At 32.4% G+C, this 21,827-nt stretch overlaps 1 protein-coding gene across 18 annotated transcripts in view; it reads left to right on the plus strand.

The window, feature by feature from the left end:
- Positions 1–21,827, plus strand: part of PCDH15 (protocadherin related 15) — a 1,013,670-nt gene that overhangs the window by 265,940 nt on the left and 725,903 nt on the right. For 14 of the 18 annotated variants that reach the window (XM_054522581.2, XM_063727642.1, XM_063727641.1 and 11 more), the window contains 2 exons: positions 1,585–1,599; positions 2,105–2,170. In XM_054522581.2, coding sequence (XP_054378556.2) covers positions 1,585–1,599; positions 2,105–2,170 — 81 coding nt within the window. Of the gene's footprint in view, positions 1–1,584; positions 1,600–2,104; positions 2,171–21,827 lie in introns of those variants that run through there. The other 4 variants (XM_054522573.2, XM_054522582.2, XM_054522583.2 and 1 more) reach the window with 1 other exon arrangement.

Below are 21,827 nucleotides of genomic sequence, written 5' to 3' on the forward strand. Positions count from 1 at the left end.
CATAATTTTTATCTATTTTCAGTAGGTATTATGGCATTGGCACACAGTGACATGAGTGTGTGTATATGTATGTGTGTATGTACATATGACAGAGTGCATACCTTACAATACAGTGCTTTCCAAAGCCTAATTATTCATTTCTATGTGCATAATAATTGGAGGAATTTTATAAAACAGTAAATGAAGAAATGTTGAAATCATTTTTCATGTAACATGAAAATTTGGAAGGCTTTAATCAAAATTAATTTGCACTAGGTGCAAATATGTGAAATATCTAATTCTACAAAAAGAAGCAGAGATTTACTAGGCAGAAAAAGGCAACAATGAATTTAGATAACAAAATTTTGCTAAAAATACAAGCTACATTCCAGCAACAGTAAGAGGATTCATGTAATTGAAGGACAGGTTGCTTAATTCTCAATAAAGGATGTTAAGGCCATGTGAAGAAACTTTGTTCTTCTGATTTTTTTTTTCATTTTCTCCAAAAGAAACATGTAAGGTTTTTGTTCAGAGGAGTGCCATTATTTCACTTTTGATTTGGGTACATGAAAATCATTCTCATGAAAGGAATAGATGAATGCAGGATGAGAACAAGACTTCTGGGAGAACAGCAAGGAAACTAAATCAAGAGCAGAGATGACAAATAGTGTAGTGCTGAGCTCTGTAGGAGGGCATAAGGAGAAGAAGAGGCATAATGAGTATGAGATATTTTAGAACTGAAAATGTTATGACTTGGAACTCCTTCAATATTGACAAGTGTAAAGAGAGAAAATTTGTAGATCTCCCAGCTTCTTTGCTTCATATGAGAGAGTACATACCTTACAATACAGAAGAGTGCTTCCTGAAGGCCTAATTATTCATGTATATGTACATAATAAATGGCAGAATTTTAATAAATAAGTAAATAAACCTTGAAATTATTTCCCAAATAACACACAAATTTGGAAAACTTTAAGCAAAATTAATTTGCACTGCTGTACAGGAGTGTTCTATATATGTATAACTGCATGACATAGCTCTCTCTGCCTCACAAAGTATTTCCTAGGAGAGTACTTTATGTCTCAGAGATGCACATTTGACATTCTGCAGGCAAAGCTTTCACATTTCAACTGTCATGGATATTATAGCTCGTGATACTATTTTTTATGTTCATTATCATGTGATATCTGAAAGGATATTAGCAGTGTTTGAAATAATGAATTAATCATGACTACTGATTGACAGGCACTATTCTTGAAGTTTTCTCAGCATACAGATAACAGACTGTTCATAAGTAATTCGTATTTATCTTTTCGTAAGAAAAATACCAATTTACTTTACGTTATTTTCTAGTCTTTTTTGTAATGGCTTTTAAAATGCTAATGATGTGTATTATCCAGTGAATGTGTTAACATTATATTAGAAGTAGAAAATCTGATAGAGAGTTTATATATTCTATTTCCACAAATCATTAGATAATGTTATTGTATAATGCTTTTTATATCTTTAAATCTCTCACTAAATATATACATATATTCTCTCTTCCTTTCTTTCTTCTATTTTTCTGATCTGCTTCCATTGATGACTCTATACTTTTGACTCCAGACTGGCAATATGAGGGTAAGATGACAAAAATAAAAACCCCAAACAGCCTCATGAGCATTGCTTGTCTTTGTTTTATTCTCTTTAGAACATTATTAAAATTCTATTCATGCTCTCTAATTAGACCCTTTATCACAATTAAAGTCCAATTATGTTTGTTTCTGTTGTGATGCTTTAATTACAATTTATCCTTGTTAATCATCCCTTTCTGTTATTTCTGTGGGTTAAATTTCCATCCCATTGTCTCTGTCCTGAAGGACTTCTGCTCTCCAGTGGTCCCTGCTGATGTTTTCTCAGTAAGATACGAGTAGTTTTGTGATGCACAAAGTGACTGTATTATGGTGTGGTAAGGAATCTATGTGGTTATTATAAAACGTTTTTAAAAATATTAAATGTAGTGATGCATATTAATTAGATTGCAAGATTTTCCTTTTTAGATATTAATATACATCTCAATGAATTTTTTTCTCAGTGTGGGTACCCCTGCAGTCAATTCTTACTTTTGGTTATTTTCTCTCTTTAGATTGCAAACTAGCTAGGGGAGGACCCCCAGCTACCATAGTTGCTATTGACGAAGAGAGTCGGAATGGTGAGTGAGTTTTTTATTTTACAAATGTCTTATCTAAGAGGGTTTTCTTCAGATTTTAATTCTCAATCTGCTATGACTAGAGGTACTAAAATGAAAGTTTCAACCCAAATCCATGTATAATTCCCCTCCAGTATGGGTTTAAATTATGCCACTCTCTGGAAATTCATGCTTTACTTGGAATACATTATAAAAGTCTCTTTCAATTAATATAAATATTTAGTTTTGGTTTAAAAGAAATTCTTTGATTCAGAGTCATCTCAAGAATGCATCCAGATATGGGCTGGAAGTTGACTATCATGTATATAGTCATCTAACAGAAACACAACGTATTCCTCCAAAGAAGTGAACCACAAAACAAGCCTTACATTGCTAACTTCTATTGGCCGGGATCTGTTAAGGATCTAGATCCATAGTCGATTAGACATGGTGATTGTGACTGATTAATAGGAAAACCTAATGTGCTTAGAAAGCGGGAACATGAAATAAGGCCAAGAGCAGAGAAAGAAGTCTGAATTTTCACTTGGGCCTTCTGAAGTAATTAACAATTAATATCTAATTCATATCAAGTTCTTCTTTGGAAAAACTTTTTTTCCTTATCATTAGTGTTTTTGTTCTGCATCAGCCGCCTTGACTCTCTGAACTTTAATGTAGAAATATTGAAAGTGTTTTCTCCTCAACTGGGCAGCAGTAAAATGGTTATCTCTTGGGACTCTGTTTCTATTTTAAACTAAGTTATGTAAACGTGGTCTGCGGCTCATTTTGTCTGCTAATTACATGATAGACTCTTCCAGTAAGCTTGTACTTAATATTTGTTCTAAAGTATGCGCTTGCACTTTTATATTTTTTACAAAATAATTGTCAATTGCCTTATTAGAAAGTGACCTTTTTCTTGTAATTCAATCTACACATGTACATGTACTTTGAAAACGTGTGTAGGCAATTCCTGCATCAGTTACTTCTTCATGATTGATTTTGCTGCATTACAGATGCTCCTTTTACTCGTTTAAAGAATTGACACAGACGTATATTCCTGCACATTCTTTGAAATCACTCAGAAATATCTACAGTACTGCTGGCCTCTGTTTAAACAAATTTAAGTATTAATAAAATGTTTGCCACATTAAGTAATTACAAAAATGTGAACATTTTGATTATGTTTTTAAAATCTATCCTTATTGATTATAAAATCATATGGAGTTAGAGTTATTATGATGCATTTATGTAAGTTGGAAGTAAATCCCAAATGTGTCTACAGTAGAGAAAAAATATCAAAATACTATAAAGTAAAAGATATATGAAAAAAGATTCTCTGTTACAATGATGAATTATGGCTTCCTTATGGTTAACTATTTTTAAAGAAAGAAATCTATATTTTCTAAATATTCCACAGTGGAAACAGTTAACCTTTTTAGCCAGAAATAAAAATTCAATAAACATAATGCAAGGTTTATCAACAATTTCTTTTCTAATTGTTAACCAATTCATTTGAAAATATAAGCTGGGCTGAAATAAAACATTAGTTTTCCTAAGCAAATTTGTTTTGATGTATGATTCTGTATAGAGCTTATTTTGCCAACTAGGTAATTACAGCAACAGCAATGATGATAGTTTATTTCCTTTTGTGCTGATTAGATCCTACTTTTCAAAGGAGCTTAGGAACTCTACGAAGATGTTGCCATAGCACTGCTGTACTGTAGCAGGTGGTAAAAGTTCAATATTTGTGTTTTAGAAGAAAATGACATGATATAGTATAGTAATGTTGTACTCCTTACTTGGCATATTTTGTAGAAACTGCCAACTACTCAGAAAGCTGCCAGGGTTATTTAAGTCATCACAAGAAGTATAAATACTGATCTAGAGAATAAATGTTTTGCATTTCTCTTTTGCATTAAATTTCTAAAAATATGGTGATCAAATGAACCTCTGCCAGATATTATAATGTAGTGCTTTAATCATTTTTGTCTTAAAAATCTAAGGGAAACAATCCATGCAAATATTTTTATATTTTTCTTTAGGCAATCTAAACTTCCCGATGACTCAACTATTTTTGGCCATGTTGGGTGGCTCATGCCTATAGTCCCAGCATTTTGGGAGGCTGATGCAGCTGGATTGCTAGAGCTCGGGAGTTCAAGACCAGCCTGGCCAACATGGCAAGACCCTGTTTCTACTAGAAATACAAAAATTAGTCAGGTGTGGTGGCACACACTCATAGTCCCGGCTACTTGGGAGGCTGAGGCACGAGAATCACTGGAACCTAGGAGGCTGGGAGGGGAGGCTGTAGTAAACTGAGATCGTTCCACTGCACTGAAGCACGGGTGGCAGAGTGAGATCCTGTCTGAGAAAAAGAAAGAAAAGAGATAGTTATTTTTAGTCTTGCTCTATACTCTTTTAATTTCTCCTTTCCAGTATATCTTTTAATTGGTAGTAATAAAACATGTGGGTTTCCTATTTTACCAGAATGATGAGCACTCATTTTTAAAGGCTTTGAGGCTTCTTTGAAAAGAAAGGCCTAACAAATCTTTAATCAGCTAAATTAGTAAATTTACTTCAAGTCAAATTGCCTGTGGCTCACTTAACTGATGTCTATTGCTAAATAATCCCTATAGCTAAATACATTCACTACTAAAGCAAAGCATCTAAATAGCTCATTTTTTAAATTATAGCTAATTGTTTATGTAAGTCATTGAGCTACATTTATAGAACACTTATTTATACACATGTCTCTATCTCTCAAAGACTTTTATAATTTGTGGGACGGAAATATTCTTTGTGAATATATATGTCAAGTGCATTTATACATATGTGTATGCTTGGAAGAATTATGAATTTAACAGGCGGAGATCCATAAACTTTCTCATCCTGGGCTCTGTTAGATGCTTTCAATTCCTGATCTTTGTCCTCAACAGCACTTTAATGACAGATTCATTACATCATCTTGGGCTGAACAAGAGATTATTTTCTTTATTATTATTATTATTATTATACTTTAAGTTTTAGGGTACATGTACACAATGTGCAGGTTAGTTACATATGTATACATGTGCCATGCTGGTGTGCTGCACCCATTAACTCGCCATTTAGCATTAGATATATCTCCTAATGCTATCCCTCCCCCCTCCTCCCACCCCACAGCAGTCCCCAGAGTGTGATGTTCCCCTTCCTGTGTCCATGTGTTCTCATTGTTCAATTCCCATCTATGAGTGAGAACATGCGGTGTTTGGTTTTTTGTCCTTGTGATAGTTTACTGAGAATGATGATTTCCAATTTCATCCATGTCCCTACAAAGGACATGAACTCATCATTTTTTATGGCTGCATAGTATTCCATGGTGTATATGTGCCACATTTTCTTAATCCCGTCTATCATTGTTGGACATTTGGGTTGGTTCCAAGTCTTTGCTATTGTGAATAATGCTGCAATAAACATATGCGTGCATGTGTCTTTATAGCAGCATGATTTATAGTCCTTTGGGTATATACCCAGTAATGGGATGGCTGGGTCAAATGGAATTTCTAGTTCTAGATCCCTGAGGAATCGCCACACTGACTTCCACAAGGGTTGAACTAGTTTACAGTCCCACCAACAGTGTAAAAGTGTTCCTATTTCTCCACATCCTCTCCAGCACCTGTTGTTTCCTGACTTTTTAATGATTGCCATTCTAACTGGTGTGAGATGGTATCCCATTGTGGTTTTGATGTGCATTTCTCTGATGGCCAGATTATTTTCATCACAATTGCTGGTAATACTAAGCTTACGTTGTAAAGGGGCAAAATGGACAAACAGAGATATATTGGTTCCTGACTACCACCAGAAAGCTCTTGAACTAGCATGTAGGACGTATTTAGTATGTAATTTCATTTTGAGGGGAGAATGCATTTAGAGAAACAGACCACATTATCTATGTTTAATTAAAGGAGAATGTCTAAAGTACCTTTCTGAACAGATATTTTCTAGTTTCTCTTGACTCTAAGTAGCTTATAGCATTGAAGCCTTACTTAAAGGAGAGAGGTGGGGGCCGTTACTCTGGGACTATTTAAAGACCTGCCACAGAGTGCCAACCACATCAGAGTCCTTGGCTGCTTTACAGCAACTATAGATTGACATTATACATGCTTTGGAACCACTCATTCAAACTAATTCTCAGAATCTGCTGAAGTGTACAGGCACTGCTACGTAAAGAGAAGGAGAAAATGATTTTAAGTCATTGTTAGAACACACCACGGTGACTGTACAGAAATGGACAGATTCAGAGACAAAAGGATATCACTATGTGAGAGATTAGAAAACCCACCCTGAAGGAGCTTTATGAATTTAAAGTTTAAAATATATTGTACACTCTCAGTAAATTTGGGAAATGAAAGGTAATTCTGAGGCATCTCCATAATTTGAAAGCAACATCAACCAAGGATACCATGATGGACTCAATGAAGAAGTTTACATTTAGATTGTATAATTTTTTTGAAGTTATTTGGGGAGTGAGTTGCTTGTGGAAATTTATCGATGAAGAGTGGAGGAAGCACCAAAGTTCAATTACTGGCTTTGAAATAAAGCTCATGAAGCTTTTCTTTGTACAGAACTTTCCTAAGCAGTATTTCTCCATCCTCTCTTCCTTACACGGGCTCTCTTGAGGTCTTAGATTTTACCATTCCCTGTCTTTAAGGCCTTTCTTCTCTAAATTTCCTTTTACCATAAACAGGTATTTCATTTCTTCCATTCCTTATGATCAAATATTGACTGTTAGACTTTGGATTTGTGTTGCTGAGACAATTGAGCTGTGAGTTTCTTCCCTGTTAAGACACTGAAAATCTGATCACTATCTTCACTTTTGAATAGAGTGCAGCAATCAATAGTATAAAGGTAAAGGTTCTTAGCAATTACTAGATATAAATAGTAATTCAAAAACTATCTTGAAAATTTTTCAGACTTAAAATATTTCCTACAGCAGTTTTCAGAACAAATATTCAAATGCCAACTATTCCTAAATTGAATTACTTATGTAATTCAACTAAATATAAGTATGTCATGTGATTTAATGAATATGAAAGTACTTGCTATCCCTTCATCTATTACTACTTCATACAAATGTGACATCTATACTAAAATGAGCATTTATTTTATATTTGTATCAGGTAGTGTAAGCAAAGAATGTATACTTACTTTTCAGTATGAATAGAAATGAATCTGTTGAGTATACTCAATATAAAATTTTTATGAAATTGTTATAATCTATGCACTGTTAAAGTACACTACTTTTGCTTAAATTCAAATGGGTTTATTCAACAAAATGTAGATATATACTAATATATTGAGTGTTTTTTAAAAAAATCCACCAAAGCAACTTGCCACTGATGTCAAGAATCAAGATTTTTTTTTACTATTGATCCAAGTTTTTGCTTTCTAGATTCTCCATTTTGTCATACAGTAATCCTTGGTTCTCAAGCCAAAAATGCTGACCTGGTTAGCACTAAGCTCTTTTCATGTACCTCAGGACACATTGGAAACTAGGTTATTGCTTTTACTGTCATTTGTATGTTTGCTTTTGAAAATTTACAATTTTACAGAGCAGTGCTTTGAGTTGGCCGACTTGGGTGTGGTTGAGAGAGTTGCTTCTTAAGTTGGTTTTGAGTAAGAAAGACAATAGTTCCTAGTCAAAGTATAGTAGTAAAATTATTCTCCCAAATTTGTCTTCATTTTTACAACAAAACAGCTGAAATAAAATATAAGACCACCTGCTTGCAATTCTCTCGTTCCCTGTTACAAACAATCTTGAACACATGCTCAATACATAATTTTGTGTTCAATCAATCAGTCATTTCATTAATCATTTATTTGCTTAGTTATTTCCTCAAGGTATGATTATTGACACTCTATATTGTGTGAGAATCTGTTCTGGTACTGGTGATGCATCAGAGAAGAAAACAGGCAAAACCACTTTCCACATGGAGGTAGAGACAGGGAGAAAAAATGAAACAGAGCAAGAAACCAAGGTGTGATGAACAACTGAGGAGGCAGTGATGCTGTTTCAGATAGAGAACTTGTTTCTTTGAGGAAATTACATTTGAGCAAAACCGTATAAAGTTAAGACTGAAGATGTGAGCCATGCATTCATCCAGGGAATTTACATTATAGACAGAGGAATAAATTCAAAGACTCTGAAGATAAATATGCTGATAAGTTTAAGAAATGGCAAGAAGATAGCTGGAGAAGATGAGAAAGAGCATATGTGGTTGAAATAGAGAAGATGGATGTTGATTGAATATATGTAGATTAGTCAAAAATGTTTTTGACTTTTTAATTGATTTGCCAACAAATCAGTTGATGGTGACCTCATCTAGTAACATATAATTTACAAAGAATAATTCTTTTTTTATCCTTCATTCAATGTCCTAGCAGTGCGTAATTAAAAATTCAAATTCACAACTGTGTGTAGATATGTTTGTTCACAATCACAGATAATTTTATTCCTTTTTTTTTTTTCTTGAGATGGATTCTCGCTCTATCACCCAGGCTGGAAAGAAGCAGCGTGATCTCAGCTCACTGCAAGCTCCACCTCCCAGGTTCACGCCATTCTCCTGCCTCAGCCTCCCAAGTAGCTAGGAGCACATGTACCCGCCACCATGCCCGGCTAATTTTTTGTATTTTAGTAGAGATGGGGTTTCACTGTGTTAGCCAGGATGGTCTCGATCTCCTGACCTCGTGATCCACCTGCCTCGGCCTCCCAAAGTGCTGGGATTACAGGCATGAGCCACCGCGCCTGGCCAACTTTACTATTTAAAAATATGTTTTACTCAGAAAAAATCAGAAAATGCATTAAGTCGTTCAATTTGGCTCAGTGATATCACTGCCTCATTTAACACATAGTAGAGGATTATCCCAAAGGTCAATATGAACATGGTGAATTTCTATTGGAAAGTAATACTTAGTGTCAGAAAATTTGATAGTGTGGTACCATCAAAATTAATAGGTGATTTTTGTTATATTACATTCTCTTTTAAAAAATCATTAATAAAGAGGGAAGATTCAATAGTAGCAGCTTCACATTTCAGATAAATCCTTACAAACATATTTACTTTGCTTGATAAAATGATCTTTATTGAATATATTTTGGTGAAAATTGGTTAATGTGCTTGGTTTTATCTTAGTACTTCGGGACAGGCAAGGTGTGAGCATTATTTGTGAGAAAATAGCAAATAGCATCCCGTCAGTATTCTCTATGGAGTTTATTCAGTATCTTTAAAAGGGTTTATTTAGAGATATGAGGGATCTTATTGACAACAGTCAGAGTAAATATTATAAATGACTTAAAAACAGTAAGTGATTAATTTCCATGCTACACTTGAGACTTTACCAAATCTTAGAAATAATCAATCTAAAATTTCTTTTCAATGAGTAAGTTTTATGGAACACTATTATAACAAATGTTTTCTTTGTGTTTTTCTGTTACTGATGATCAATTGATACCTCTACTAGAATTTCCATTCTGTATTGCATAGCAAATATGAAAGTTTTGCTAAGTAAATGTTTTATTTGTATTATTTGAATATTCTTTTGACACCTTGGACCCTGATGTATTTGAAATAATGTTTCACAATGAATAGATTTGTTTCAGTTAAAACTGGTTTTTTTTTTTTTGAAGTCTATTTTGAATCCTAGGAGAAAAACAATTATTTCAACTTTATTTCAGCCAATTTCAAAATTCCAGCTAAATCTCACAAAATATAATTTTATTCATACTTGTTCATACTTTTTTTACAAAAACTAACTATGCTACTCCTTGCTTTCATTTTTTTTTTCAGGAGAGGTAAATCAGCTAATATGCATGATAGATTTTTAGTCGACTAAAATACCAGCAATTTAAAATTAACAGATAATTATTATCCTTTCGCATAATCCTAAATTGCTAACTTTATATATTTATCTGATTAAAAATCACTATTTTGTATAAAGTCTTTATTATTGTTGGCAAATAAAACACTCATAGGAAGCTGTGTGAACATTATTGTAATTATATATATGTTTTCTTTAGAAGGATTCAGAGATTAACTTACTTTTGGGTTTTTCAATTATTGGCTATTAGTTAAAATTAAGACTACACAAAGATGTGCCTTCTTCATTCTGTGATATAATTGTTCATAGATAGCACTAACATTTTAACAATATGTAAAAGAAATATCCTCTGTAAATCTTATTACATGAGTAAAGCACATAATTGTTTTTGTGTTAACAAAGTGGTTAGAAAACAAGAAGAATTTCCTATATAAAAAGACAGAATTTTGTAAGCCTGTGAATACAAAGCCATGCTCTAGGGAGAAGACAGATGAAAGGTAAACATGCAAGCCTGTGGCTAATATTTTTCTGCAAACAACTGTCAGCATCTTTTATCTCAGAAAAGAGAATATTTGGATCATTATATTACATTGCAATTTCTGTGAGGACAAAGACTATCTTTTTTGATTCATTGCTGTAATCCAAGAATTGCTCCTGGTACATAGTAGGCATTTCAAATGCTATTTTTTTGAGAAAGTGAACCGTTGACATTAACATGAATTTCACAAATAACAGCTGCATCAGACTTAAATGAGACTTACCTGCCTATTTAGGATAGTTTGGAGTATTACTATGATTAAGATTTTTTAACATAATTAACCCTTAATCAAAATTCACCTTGCATGTATAAAAATACATAGTGTGATTCTTTTTAATTTCAAGTATGTTTTTGCTTGCATTGTCATGTCTACAGTGATGACAAAAATTTTGTTTTATGTTCAGTAAGATGTTTTTGAAATAATAGAAAATAATATAACAATATTCTAATGTGAGGGAATACTGGTGCGTTTGTGTGTAGACATATAAAATTAGACTGAATATTATTTTAGCCAGGCATGGGGGCGTGCGCCTGTAATCTCAGCTACTTGGGAGGCCGAGGCATGAGAATCGCTTAAACTCAGGAGGCAGAGTTTGCAGTGAGCCGAGATTGCACCACTGCACTCCAGCCTGGGTGACAGAGTGAGACTATGTCTCATAAATAAATAAATAAATAAATAAATAAATAAATAAATAAATGAAACAGAATATTCGGCCAAATCAAAGAAAAATAAATCTAACACTAAAGTATTTTAAAACCCGTACTATCACAAATTAAAGTATAAAATATACATATTTTATGTATTCATATTTTTAAAATGTTTTGTACATTTAAGAATATTTCATAAAATGAAAAATCTGATTATTCAGATAACCAGGTAAATTTATAAAATTATATTTTATTTTAGGGGTATTAGATAATTTCATATGACAGATGAAGTTTATCAGCCTTGTCATGTGGTATGATTTAATGGCTGTGTAAAAATACGGTCTAATTCTTGGAAAATGGCTCGCTTTAGTTTTTAACTTTTGATGGTAAAATCTTCACTTAGGTCTTTTAGCCTTTAAAGGAAGTTAGATAAAGTACACACGTGCATCATGAAATGACATTTTTTAAAGAGTATAGTTAGACAGAATATACTATTTTGAATTAAAGAAAATAATGGAAAGTCAAATTATACTTTCATTAGTAATTTGCTGTGTATTCCACGTGTTAGTAATTTTAAAAAAATAACTATTCTGCATGAGTAAATATTTTTTAATTAAAACCTCTAAGAAACTGCAAACGATTTAACAAACATCAATATGTCATGTGAGTTTGCAGTTCATGAAATGAGGAAAAAATCCATTTGCCATTTCTAGTTTAAAATTAAAATTAAATTTTCAGAAGTAGTAACTAAATTTTGATAACCCTTTCTTCATTAAAAAATTAAAATGAAATGTAATGCCATTTTTATAGGCTAGCAAGATGTTGTTTGTACAGTTAATTGGTAGACCTTTACGCATCATCCCCCAATAATACACACACACACACACACACACAGACACACACAGACACATACACACACACACACACATAATGCCAGAAACGTCTATACCATGTTCAAAAATCAATAGAGTTTTAAAATAAGCTATGATAGGTTTCCTGAAACCATACCTGCATCTACACTAGTGAAGAAAGAATACTCTGTACTTTTAAATTTAATAAGAACTCTTATTCAAATTTCAGTAATCCATATTAAATTTATATCATGGAAACTTTATGTTTTATTAGACATCTTGGTGGACAGAAAGATATCTGGAGGTCAAGAACCCTAGAAGGGGTGTTTTGAATTTTCTCTTAAGAAATAAATTGTTGGCTTTTGACATCATAAATAACAACACCAAATATCAACTTGGAATTTGAAAGATGAAATCTCTGGGTTTTCATTATTGAGCTTGATTAGCAGGTATTAGTTCTTTTATAAAATCAAGGGTTATGGTATTTTTTCTTAAATGTTTGGTTAGTGTCCAACTGGGCTTCAAAGTTCATTTGAAAATACTCCCCCAAAGAAAAAAAAAATAAGCACTCACATACCTTATTTGACTCATAATTTCAAAGCATTTTGGGGTCATAGAAAACATATCCAGGGACTTGTATTAAACAATGCTATTAAAAACGTATAGAGAAAATTTGAAACTAAAAATATAGTAGCTATATAAATCTATTTCAATCATATTTTAGAAAGTTAGACTAGATATGTGTTTGGTTAGAGATTGAGAGTTAAAATTCCAGGAGTTCAAAGACTATTTTCCAAATTTAATGTGATCACCCAAATGCATTATCCATAAAGTGACCATATGATATATCACATAAACTGAAGACATCAGTTGAGACTTAATATGGAAACAAACAACACAATAATCAATATGAATCAAGATTTTCTGTAAAAAATAAACTCTACAAAACGGGTCTGATGTAGCAATCTGTGAAGTGCTATTCTCTCTGTTTCTGGTGGTAGGCGTGAAGAAGCTGCAGGTCTTCTAGGCTGGCAGTTAGGAAGGAAAAGTTAGTGTGAATCAGAGGAGAGTGAGGGCAAACTGATATCCATGAAGCCAAATTAGAGTCCATGGGGACAATAATTGTAACCCATATCTGTTACCACCTTTAACCTGTATGCTAGCAACTACTTCACACTGACAAGGAAAGTCAGCAGATCAGCAACAGCATGCAAGAGCAGAACAGGGTACCCACACGAGGTACAATGGGTGCTGCAGCAATTTTAACAGGAAAAAAATTATTCTTAAAAATATGGTTTCACTAAAGTTTACCCCTCAAATTGACATCTATCTATTCCATTTTAAATCACGTTTACATTCCAAATAAAGGTAACGGTAAAATCATGCTTCTTTCCAAGATGACGCATCTATCCTTCTACCAACTGAAAGCACACTAACCATCACTCTGAAAGTGGATACAAACTCAGAAAAGTCATTTATTCACCAGTGGGAGATGTTCATTCCACTTCTGATACACCTCTCCCTCTTTAGTATCATATGAGTTAAATACGGTGACATAAAGTTAATTACTATTATCATATTTTTATGTTAGATGGCAGGAGACGTGGAAAAAAGGGAAACTTTGGTTAATCTTTTTGAAATATATTCACACCAAAACAAGAAAGAACTTTTCATAATTATCACAATTCTTATGTTTGCAATTGGTCACATGGTCATAGCTTCTTTATAGCTTCCTTCTTGTACTACCTATTTCATTATTACTTTTATTTTAACCAGATCATCAGGTCCTTTGTCTGAAACAATGACCTGAAATTTTGTACCTGAAGAGCCTTGGCCATTAGTAGTTCTTCCTGTGTTAGTCTATTGTAGTTTTCCAATAACTTTGATCACAACACAAGGGAGTACTAAGGGGACCCACTTGATCTCCCACAAATGGTTTCACTTATCCATCTGCTGAAGTTACTCTTTGGTTAGCACCTATATGTGACACAAATGTCTTTAAGCTCTGTACCCAAGTAGAGAGAATTAATCACATAAATCTTCTTCAGACCTCCCTGTCACCAATGCTCCAATTATGTTCAAGTACTGTCAGCCAAACTATTAACTTTTCCCAGGGCATCAGGGTAGAGATGTTCTTTGGCTATCACTCTTTTCAGGAGAAATGAAGAACCAAATATACTGCTCAAAGTTCTGCTGATGTCAAGGGTTTGGCTTTCCCACTAACTTCTTTAGGGCTCTGCATAAAGACAATCAGGAAAAGTGAATAAACAAACAGAAATAAAAGCAATTTTTTTGACTGTGTATTTGAAACTGAACAAAACCACATTCATTCAACCAATGGAACAAGGAGCAATAGCTCCCTTCGAAGTATATTTATGCCAAGGATTTGTGTAGATTAGTGAAGTGACTGAGTCTGGCCGACTTCTCCAAGAGTTTTGGAAAAGTTTTTACATCCTAAGTGTCATCCAGAACATCGCAACAGCATGGGAAGAAGTCACTCAGCAGTGCATGATTGGCATGTGGAAGAAAGTTTTGAAGACATATGTGAACACATTCAAAAGCTTTAACAAAGACTCTGCTGTTGATGAATAGTAGGTAACAAGTTATTAGCACTTGAGAAATAGCTAGAATTGGGTATTGATGAAGAGGATATCCATGGGTTTGTTGGCATTGAGTTTTCAAGTGATCAAACTGTAGGAAGAAAGAAGTAAAGAAGTTGAGGCAGAGGAAGAAGTTAAACCGAAGGAACCAAGAAAGTGTACAGCAAGGAAACCTGTGGAGGCCTTTGCTGCATTCAGCAGTGACATACAGATGTTAAAGAAATGGTACGTCAATTAGGAGAGACTCATAAGAACTTACAGGCAGAGACAAAATGCTCTTGCTTGTTAAAGATATGTAATAATAAGAAATAAGCTGTACAATCAATACTTGCTATCTTTCCAAAGAACACTGTGAATTCAGAAAAAGAGGTTTAATGGACTCACAGATCCACATAGCTGGGGAGGCCTCACAATCATGGTGGAAGACAAAAAGCACATCTTTCATGGCGGCAGACAAGAGAGAAAATGAGAGCCAAGTGAAAGGGGAAACCCCTTATAAAACCATCAGATCTCATGAGAGTTATTCACTACCACGAGAACAGTATGGGGGAAACCACCTCCATGATTCAATTATCTCCCACTGGGTCCGTCCCACAACACGTGGAAATTATGGGAGCTACAATTCAAAATGAGGTTTGGGTGGGGATACAGCCAAACCATATCAAACTCTAGACCATCAATAAGTGTCAATCACCAGTTTCTTCTACAGGGGGAGCATCCCTAATCTGAAAATTTGAAATCTGAAATTCTCTAAAATCTGAAAATTTTTGAGCACCAACATGATGTCACAGGAAGAAAATTCCACATATGACCTCCTGTAAAAATATCACAAAATTATTTAAAATATTGTATAAAATTACCTTTAGGCTATGTGTGTATACATGAAATGTAAATGACTTTTGCATTTTGACATGGGTCCCCTTTCCATGATATCTCATTATGTAATACAAATATTCCAGTATTCAAAAAAATCTGAAATCTGAAACACTTCTTATACCAAGCATTTCAGGTAAGAGTTACTCAACCTGTACCAGCTATTTTTGAACCTCATCAGAAGAAGGAGAAATTGATGACTCTGTTGCTGTAGCATCTCCAACATCCAGCAATTAATTTTAGTTCAATGCTTCAAACACTCTTTATGTCCACTGTGCTTTCAGTTATGTACATGAATGATGAACACCCATATAACCATTCTGTTTTGCACTTCAGTGCCATATTCAATGAATCATATCAGATATTCAACACTTAATTATGAAATAAGCATGTGATTTTGCCCAAATGTAGACCAATATAAGTGGTCTGAGCACATTTAAGGTAGGCTATGTTATGCTATGACATTTAATAGGTTGGGTAGATGAAATTCATTTTAGACTTAGGATATTTTAACTTATGATGGGTTTACTGAATATAATCTCATCATAAGTCGAAGAACATCTGTACTAGAGTATGACTGAGGCTTGCCCAGTTTTTTTCTTGTTTTTAATTCCATGGTACTATATTGATTTCAGGAGCATTGCCCTTAAGCATGCTGCAATGCCTCTAGGTGAAAGATAAGGATATCTACTCTGTTTAAGTAAATGTATGATAGTGTGCTGGCTAAATACAATAAAAATTACTTACAATGTTTGGTGATAAGAAAATAAATATCTTTGAGTCAGATACAGTAGGATGTTAACTCCAGATACTCTATGTCCTAGTTACATGATCTTGGGAAAATTAATCTCTCTGATTCTTAATTTTTCTAACTATAAAATGGGAAATGCTCATCTTAGAGATGTGTTATGCAGGTTAGAGGAAGTAATGTTCACAGTGCTCCTGGTATACGGTAGAGACTTAGTAAATGGAAATTATTATTATTGGCACCATTACTCTCAGTACTAAGATAATCACTAATTTAGACACAATATTTGTGCTATGAGTATCCTAAAAGTTGCAATATTCATACTGAAATTTTAATATGAAGAAATTGAGGCTTAGAGAAAGGAAGCAGCTTTTGAAATAAGTTATTGCCAAATTAGTGCTGTTAAAGTGATTAACAGTATTTAAAAATCAGATTCCACAAACACATTGTTATGTTTCAGATCTTGACTTATACTTGCTTACTTGCTTGGGAAACTTACTTACCTTTTTATGTTTCAGTACTCTCATCTGTTAAATAGGAGCAATAACATACCCACCATTACTGCTTGATGTGAGAGATCATATGAGTAAAATGCATGTAAATTTGTTATATACTTTATGAAGCAAAAAGAATCTAATGAATATTAGCTACAAGCATTGTCAGAGGTTTTCATTTTTTCTTTCCATATAACATACTGTGTTCCTAGTAGCTGAAGGAAGCATAGTTTTCAAAAGGAATGCATCCTTGTATAAAGCACTGATTATAAAATAAAACACTAAGGAAAAAATGTAAAAGCATTAAAAAACATGCATATGAGATGTGTGTGTATATATATAGAGAGAGCATGTATATTTTTATATACATTATATATGAATTAAATATATTAAATAATACTCTATGCAGGAATAAAAGGATTATTAGTATTTAAATGAAATCTGTAAAATGATAAGGCTAGGAGACTTACCTCAAAAGCTTATTGTGATTTCCAAACAATGTGAGATCATTAAAGTGCTTTCATAGTGTAAAGTGCAAGACAAATGCTTCTAATAATACCCTGAAATGTTCTCCTAAGGAACAAGTCAGTATTTTTCTTTATATATGCATGAGGAAAAGCAATAGTTTATTAGCCATGTAATTATTAAAGGAATCCTAAAGGCAAAAATTAGAATTGTGTTGTTATTAAGAAAAAGCCTAAGGTTATATGGAAATAACCACTGCTTTGCATATTATTATTTTTTTAAATCAGTTGATCAAAAAAAATCATGTTTTGCACTTAAAAAGAATTTGTCTCCTGAATTTATGAATACATATTTGTTTTTTTCCAAATGTTATTCTGCCCTGATACCTTCACACAGTCAGTAGAATAAACACAGAAAATTATATGTACTTTCTTCTTTCATTTTTTTGTCTCCTACCCTTTGAAAGTAAAGCTGCAGAATACTAATGAGTTAATAATTGGCTTTCTTACATTCACCTTACTGAAATGCAAACACTGTTTTTTTCAGTCCAGTTTTGTAGGCAATTCAGTACCAACTCACAGTTTAGTCAATTGAAGAATGTCTTAGGAGTCATTCTGCTTTGTTATTCTATTAGACCCAAAAGTGTTAACCTTTAATATTGAAAATTTAGGGCAGAACAATGGCAATTTATTACATGATTCAAGCTCTATGTTAAGGATTACTTACTAGGTATTAGGACAAGCATTCTTTACATTTTAGAATACTTTGTTGCATTTTTATAAAAATACTAAACATCAACACTTTCCCACATACATTTTTATAGAACATGAAAATGATTTAATGTTTATTTAATTTCTCAAAAAAACCTCATCTCAAAAACTCTAAAATTGAGATTCCAAATTTAATCATATTTTTTAGTCCTTAGTATTCACATTATATTAGGTAGAGTATTTTTGAATTATCCACCTAAATACTGACTATATAGAAACGATTTTTAAGCAAGTATGCATATTTCCAATATGCTTTATTCGGATTGAGAAAAAAAATCGGTGTGTTGAAGTCTCACTATACTCCAAAGTTCCAAGTGGCTCAGATGTGATATTTTCCATGCAAAAATTTCAAGTTTAATAAATTATGATATATCAGATATATAAAAGAGCTTATCTGATTCATGAACTGTGCATTTGATACAGTAGATAGTGTGATGGACAATGCAAGGTGAAAAATATCTAACAATATGAGTTACACTTTAATACCCAATTCCAGAAAAATTATACCAAATGGGAGTCAAAATTTTCTTTTTAAGTAATTGTTATAATGAAACAATGATCATGTTAAATAATATCGCTACTCTATAGGAAGAGAGATCTACCATATCACTGATCATTTTATTTTTTGCATCTTAGTTAGATCAACTTTCACAAGTTAATTTTATACAGCCTTAAGAATAATTTAAACACCAAAAATGTCTTTGGTCTTTTTTTATTATTATACTTTAAGTTCTGGGGTACATGTGCAGAACGTGCAGGTTTGTTACATAGGTATACACATGCTATGATGGTTTGCTGCACCCATCAACCCATCATCTATATTAGGTATTTCTTCTAATGCTATCCCTTCCCTAGCCCCCGACCCCCTGACAGGCCCCAGTGTGTGATGTTCCCCTCCCTGTTTCCATGTGTTCTCATTGTTCAACTCCCACTTATGAGTGAGAACATGCGGTGTTTGGCTTTCTTTTCTTGTGTTAATTTGCTGAGAATTCATTACACGTAAAACTGTTGAAAGTTATTTGAATTGTATTTGGATGTCCAAAGCAGATAGGACTTGAAGGGGGACATGTTTTGGCATATGATCAAAATCTGTACAGATAATATGTAAATATTTCCATATTACACACAGACAACTGGGGTTTTTAACTTAGGAGCGTGGGAAATATTGCCTTCCTTTCTTTCATTTTGCCCTAAATATGTTATTAGCTACATACAGAGATCTGTGTATACATAGAAATTCATGAGAAAAAGTGAAAATAATTTTGTAATATATGTGTAGTTCCTCTGATAAGAGGCGTATGACCTTGGATGATGGAAAGATAAAAAGAATTTTCTTAAGGCAACCCATTTTAGTGACTATGAATTCTCAATTTGAAGTTACCAGATCAATATTTATAACTCCTTGATTTGGGTACAGTCACTATAAGCAGATGTGGAGATTTAGAAAAAAACAAAAAAACAAAGTGATTCTTTTTATTGCAAAGGAATCTTCATTTCTGTGATCTCAGAACTGACCAGTTGGCATTTTTAAAATTTCCAAGTGAACTCACCTATTTGAAAAAGTCTGCAGTATGTTAATAATTGACATTATAAATCTGTCTATTATAAATGATTTTCCCAGCATAGTTTATTTATTGTTGGTGACATTCTAGATATATTCTTGATCCAAAAATCATGGAGTACAGAGAGAAAATGGCAACTCTACCTTTTCAAACACCCAAGATCTTTCTCCTCTGTACCTATTAAGATGTATGTTAGGAGAACCCTGTGTTCAAATTTATATATGTATATATGTATATGTATATCTGTATCTCTACATATAATTAGATGAACAAAAATGATAGAACCAGAACTTGGTCCTTACTCTTAGGGTCAGTGTAAAAATGCTAAATTCAGCAATTATTAATTCTTCATTAACATGTGCCAAGTAGTTTGCTAACCACTAATACCAAAAGTAATTTTCAACCCTTCAGGAGGTTACACTTTATTTGTGAAGATGACAATAAAGCCAAAATATAAAATAGGCAGTAAAATAAGTATCTGCAAGGCACCGAATTAATATAGAGACAGAATCTATTAACCATCTAGTGGAGGGAAGGAGGAATAACGGAAAGCTTGGAGAAGGGATCAGTACCTGAAAAATACCTGAACAGGGTTGTGAGGAATTTGTAGCAATTTTCCAAGACAAAAAGATCAAGTTGGCAGGGAAGATGTTCTTGGCAAATAGTTGTAAAATAGCAGGGTGTTTAGGGCATCTAAGTAGTTCTTCATGCCTATATAGTCATTTATTTCACTTGCTGGAGCATGTGTTTAAAAGTAAATTGCCAAGTCACATCCAAGAAATATGGAATTAGAATCTTTGAATTTGAGGTCCAAATGTGTACATTTTTACAAGCTTGCTGAGTGAATTTATGTGTATTTTAAGATTAGAAGACAACTATGAATATGTGAGCTGTCCAAGAGAAATGTGATGTTAGCCAAGATCTAACAGTTCTTCACTAGGAGCCTGAAGTGAGATTTTAGCATTGGACCACCACGGTCAGTTCACATTTAAGAGGAAAATTCCAGACACTGTGCAGTGGCCTCAGGCATCAGGGGAATAAGTTATTGGGATCCTGTTTTCGTTCAGGGGTTAAATGATGAGAATTTGGACTGCCTTTATTACAGTAAAAATGGAGAAAAAGGACAAGACATTCCAGGCCTTTAAGTGTTGAAAGAACAATCTAAACACCTCTTGTTGCCTCACATTCTACATAGTTCTTCATTTGTCTCTAATTATAAATAAAAGAAGGGGTTAACTTTCCATGTCAAGTATTACACAAACCATGATTTTGCCAGCCTGATGATTTATAGGGTACTTACTGTATATTGCTAGGTAAATTCTTGTATGTCTCAGGAGAAAATTTCCAAAGATCTCTTGGTTTAGTTTCACCTCAGTACAGCTATGTGAGTCAAGCCTATTCTAAGCAGTAGCTTTCTAATTTTTTTTTAAATATTCTATCTATTCTGTTTTGGTTCGTATTTGTGGCTGCAATATCCCACTTATGTTCACTTGGTCATCACTGCTCAGCACAGCAACTACCATAGCCTCCCTTATTTCATAAGCAATGAGTGTTTCCTACTTCTAAATTGCTGTTGTATTAAACATATTCTCTCTGTGTTGTCTTATGCCTTATATATATAATATATACGTGTATATATTATATAATATTTATATATTATATATAATATAAACGTATATATAATATATATTTTAATATATTATATATAATATATGATATTTGATATATTTTAATATATTATATATAATATATGATATTTGATATATTTTAATATATTATATATAATATATAATATTTGATATATTTTAATATATTATATATAATATATAATTGATATATTTAAATATATTATATATAATATATAATATTTGATATATTTTAACATATATATCATATATAATATTTTATATATTTTAATATATATAATATATAATATTTGATATATTATATATATAATATATAATATTTGACATATTATATATAAATAGATAATATATAATATTTGATATATATAAATAGATAATATCTTATATATAGATATTTTTCATATTATATATAAATAGATAATATTTTATATATTATATGTAAATAGATAATATTTTATATATTGTATAAACTATATAATTTTTATATATTATATAAAATATACATTTTATATTATATATAATATTTATATAATATATAACATTTTATATTATATATTACATATAAATATTATATATACTTTACATATATAAATATATATAATATATTTTATATATTACATATAATAGTATATATT

This window comes from Pongo abelii, chromosome 8 (genome assembly GCF_028885655.2).
Source record: "Pongo abelii isolate AG06213 chromosome 8, NHGRI_mPonAbe1-v2.0_pri, whole genome shotgun sequence".
NCBI lineage: Eukaryota > Metazoa > Chordata > Mammalia > Primates > Hominidae > Pongo > Pongo abelii.